This window comes from Monoraphidium neglectum (genome assembly GCF_000611645.1).
Source record: "Monoraphidium neglectum strain SAG 48.87 unplaced genomic scaffold scaffold02484, whole genome shotgun sequence".
NCBI lineage: Eukaryota > Viridiplantae > Chlorophyta > Chlorophyceae > Sphaeropleales > Selenastraceae > Monoraphidium > Monoraphidium neglectum.
This window is the reverse complement of record NW_014011144.1, coordinates 5,586-9,473: the sequence shown is the minus strand read 5'-3', so window position 1 is coordinate 9,473 and position 3,888 is coordinate 5,586. Positions and strand designations below refer to the sequence as shown.

At 68.3% G+C, this 3,888-nt stretch overlaps 1 protein-coding gene across 1 annotated transcript; it reads right to left on the bottom strand.

Moving 5' to 3' along the window:
* Positions 1-782: 782 nt before the first annotated feature.
* MNEG_10851 (NIMA (never in mitosis a)-related kinase) lies at positions 783-3,608 on the bottom strand (the record flags this gene model as incomplete). Its single annotated transcript, XM_014040678.1, has 9 exons — positions 783-838; positions 1,218-1,388; positions 1,556-1,638; positions 1,774-2,008; positions 2,321-2,440; positions 2,752-2,835; positions 2,951-3,013; positions 3,104-3,179; positions 3,394-3,608. Coding segments are annotated over 9 exons (1,103 nt in total), but the record flags the coding sequence as incomplete, so codon positions are not given.
* Positions 3,609-3,888: the final 280 nt, after the last annotated feature.

The following is a 3,888-nucleotide window of genomic DNA, read 5'->3' as shown; positions in this document are numbered from 1 at the left end:
CCCCCGCCCCGTGCCGCCGGTGATGGTGGCGCAGCTGCGGCGCTCCCTGCTGCCCGCCGTCCTGCTGCTCGTGATGGTGGCGGCGGCGCCGGTGGCGGTCGTCAGGGGTGTGGTGCCGCTCCCCGTGCTGCTGCTGCCCCGCCTCTTCGCCACGCCCGTGCGCGTGCGCGGCGCCGCCCCCGCCGGGCCCGGCCCCTCCACCGCCGCCCAGCTCCGCGCGCAGCAGCGCCGCCGCCGCCGCCATCCCCGCGGCGCCGCCATACGCGGCGGAGGCCGACGCCGACGACCGCTCCACCAGCGGCACCCCGTCGGCGCCGTCACCGCCGGGGCCGGCGCGCACGTGGTGGCGGCGCGGGGGCGGGTGGTGGGGGCGCTCGAGTTGGCTGCCCTGCAGGCCGAGGAGGATGACCTCGAACTGGGCATCGGGCATGACTGCGGCCCAGCGCAGGTACCGCTGGACGTAGTGCCTGCAGGGGCGAGACGCAACACAGATGCAGAGCGGGCGGGCGGGCGGACGGACGGGCACGAGTTGCGGGAAATGGATCCGCAGAGGGCTGGGCGGGAGGAAGCAAAGGCCCCACAACAGCCAGGCGCTGCTGCCGGGCGTGCGGCGCCCATTCAACGTGCTTGGGTCCGCGGCTGGCGACCCCACGATGCCTTATCGAGGATCTGCGGGCGTCTCCTCCCAGGTGGGCCCCTGGGCCCCCCATCTTTCAGGCCCGCACTGCAGCCGGCGGTCCGGCCTATGCTCGTCCCGCGCTGCCCCGGCAGGCATGACTCACTTGACGTACGGCTTCTGCAAGATCTGGCTGACAGAGGGCCTCGTGGAGGGGTCCACCTGCAAAAGGTAGGCAGGGCGCGCGCGCCAACGCGCGCGTGTGCGTGCGTGCATTGGTGCGCGCGCTGAGGTGCATGCCCAGGGTGCGTCCGTCAGCACGTGCCCCACGCACGCACGTGCGCGTGTGTTTCAACGCATGGAGCCACACAACAAGACGCCGACCGGTGCACACGACGGAACGACGGAATGCCGATACGTGTGCCGGAACAAACAGCGCAGCTACCAAAAATGACCACCGCCTTGGGGACGACCACCAAACTTGCATGGCCGCTTGCTGAACACACCCGTGCAAGCATGTGCTCTGTCCCTCTCTCTCTCACACACACACACACACACACACACACACACACTCTGACAAGCACATGCACACAACACACACCTGCAGCAGGTCGGCCACCAGCCCCCGAAGCTCCTTGCCATAGCTGTCCGGCAGCGGTGTGTACTTGCCGCCCATGATGGACAGGATGATCTTGGATATGCTGCTGCTGTCAAAGGCTTTCTGGAGGGTGCAGAGCTCTACGAGCATGCAGCCCAGCGCCCAGATGTCGCTCTGGTGACGAGAGGGGGGTGGGATGTTTCGCGGCGAGTGGTGCCGGGAGTGATGTCCGTGCAGGTGGCGTGTGTGGTAGCAGGGGGAGGGGCCAGGGGGGAGCGGATGCGTCGGCGGAGCCCATGCTATGGTAGTCGGCGTACGCGTGGACACACGAATTCACACACCTTGCGACCGTAGGGCTTGTTATCACACATCTCAGGGGAGAGGTAGTGCGGCGTGCCAACAATGGTGGACGCCATGCTCCCGTCTGCAGCAGGTCGAACAGAGGCAGCCGTGCTGAAGTCGGGCGGAGCACACGCGCCCAAACACGGGGGTTGAGGGACCAGCCAGGTCGCGAGCGCGGTGCGCAGAACCGCAGGCCGCCCCGCTCGCCGACCCGCACCTGCGGCTGCGCTGCCGCCGACATTGCGCGGCGCGTGCGCCCGACCCAGACCCTGCGGGCTCGCGCCCCGCCCGCCCGCGGGGCTCGTGCGCCCCCGCCCACCCTGGTTTGATATCTTGGACACCCCAAAGTCGCCGATTTTCAGCAGACCCCCTGATGTGACGAGCACGTTGGAGGGCTTGAGATCGCGGTGCAGGATGCCCTTGGCATGGACGCACTGGAGCGCCAGGCACACCTGGCCGCGGCGGTGGGGCAGACAGGCGACCCAAGTGCGTGAGGGCACGGGGTATGTGTGTGTGTGTGTGTGTATGCCCGCCGTCGCATGTGTTTGCTTTCTATGTGTGTGTGTGTGTGTGTGTGTGTTTGTGTGCATGTGATGTGTTTTCAATCCAGTTGGATACCGTGCTAATGCTGCAGAGGACACATCACCCTCCTGGCAACGCGCACCCCCAGTCAAGATGAGCCAGCTCCCGGCTCCCAGATCACAAACTGCTGCGCTCGCGACCGGCAGCTGCAAGCGCCCGCCGACGACCCGCCAGAAACGCACCTGCACAAACTTGTCCATAATGTCATCCTCTGACAGCAACTCCCCCTTCTCCTTGCGCCCCTTGATCAGGCGTGTCAGGTCCCCGCCATCGCAGTACTCCATCACAATGTTTATGTAAACCTGCCAGTCGGCGGCGCGGCGATGACGCGACATCAAGGTCAAACCGGCGACGCCGGAGGGCGCAGGTGTGGGGCCGGGCGCGCCGGGCCACGGCGGGCCCGTGCAGGCGCCTCGCGGGTGAAGCACGGGGCGCATGTGCTCGGGGCGCGGCAGCCGCTCGTGCATTCCAGGGCAAGCCCTTCATACCATATGGATTGTAAGAGCCTCTGCATGAGACAACCCGAGGTGTTCCTGTGGTGCGGAAGAACCATTCGCACGTGCATCGCACGCGTGGGTTCATGCAGGGACCAAACTCTGCAAACAGCGCCCACCTCGTCCATGAAGCAGTCGTGGTAGTGCACGATGTTGGGGTGGTCCATCTTAGCCAGAACCTCGACCTCATCCATAGTGGCCGCCTGAGGGTCCGACAGAGCCGGGCGCGGCAAAGAAGAGCGAGGGGTTTTTTTAGGGGGGGGGGGGCCGCGGCGTCCACGTTCAGGGCGGGGAACCGCCGCGGGAGCGGGGCCGCACGCCGGGCGTCGGGGCGCCAGAGCACCCTGCGGCCGCCGCCAGCCGCAGGGCCGGGCGGCGCGCCTGGGGCCGCACGCGGGGCCGCCAGTTGCGGGGTGGCAGGGATGACCTGACCGGGCCGCGCCGGGCACATGCATGTGCGCGCCAACCCACCTTCTGCTTGGGCGTGAGGGCAGTAGTTTTGATCTCCTTCACAACCACCATCCGCCCGTCCACCAGTCGCCGCGCCCTGCGTGCATGGGGGGCCACCGCACACACGCTTACGACACATGTGAAGGCTGGCCGGGGCTGGCCCTGGCGCCCAGGGTCGCGTGCAGTCCCAAGCCTCACAGTTGCCGCAGCACCCCGCACGAAGCGGCCCCAACGCCCACGCTCGCGCGCCGGCACGGCAGCGCGTGTGGCGCAGCAGATCCCGGGAACCCCACAGGCGGTTGCTCTCTCACTTGCACACGCGCCCGAAGCCGCCCGACCCAATCTCCTCCAGCAGCTTGTACTCCTTATACAGCCACTGGTGCGGCCGCGTCACCACCATGTTCACCGCGCTGCCCGTGCCGCTGCCTGCCGCGCTGGGCGCCGAGTCCGTGGTGGACGCCTCGCTCGTGGCGCCGAGGCTGCTCTCGTGCACCGGCTGCGCCGCCGCACCGCTCAAGCCGGACATGGTGCGGGCGCCGCTGCCGGCGCTGCCGATCGTGGTGGGGCCGTCCTTCCCGGCCGCCGCATTGACCACCTGGTCGGCGAGGAGCTGCCAGCCTGCGCACACGCGTTGGCGCCAGTGGCAGCAGGTGGGTTGCTGGCGGGCGGCCGCGGCGCGGCGTCAGTTGCACCGGCGCGCACGCTGCACTGCGGCGGTCATGATGGCCGGCCCCACCACCACCAGCCCAAGCAGACGGGTGACGTAGCACAAGTGATTTCACTGTCTATTTTACACACGTAAAGGA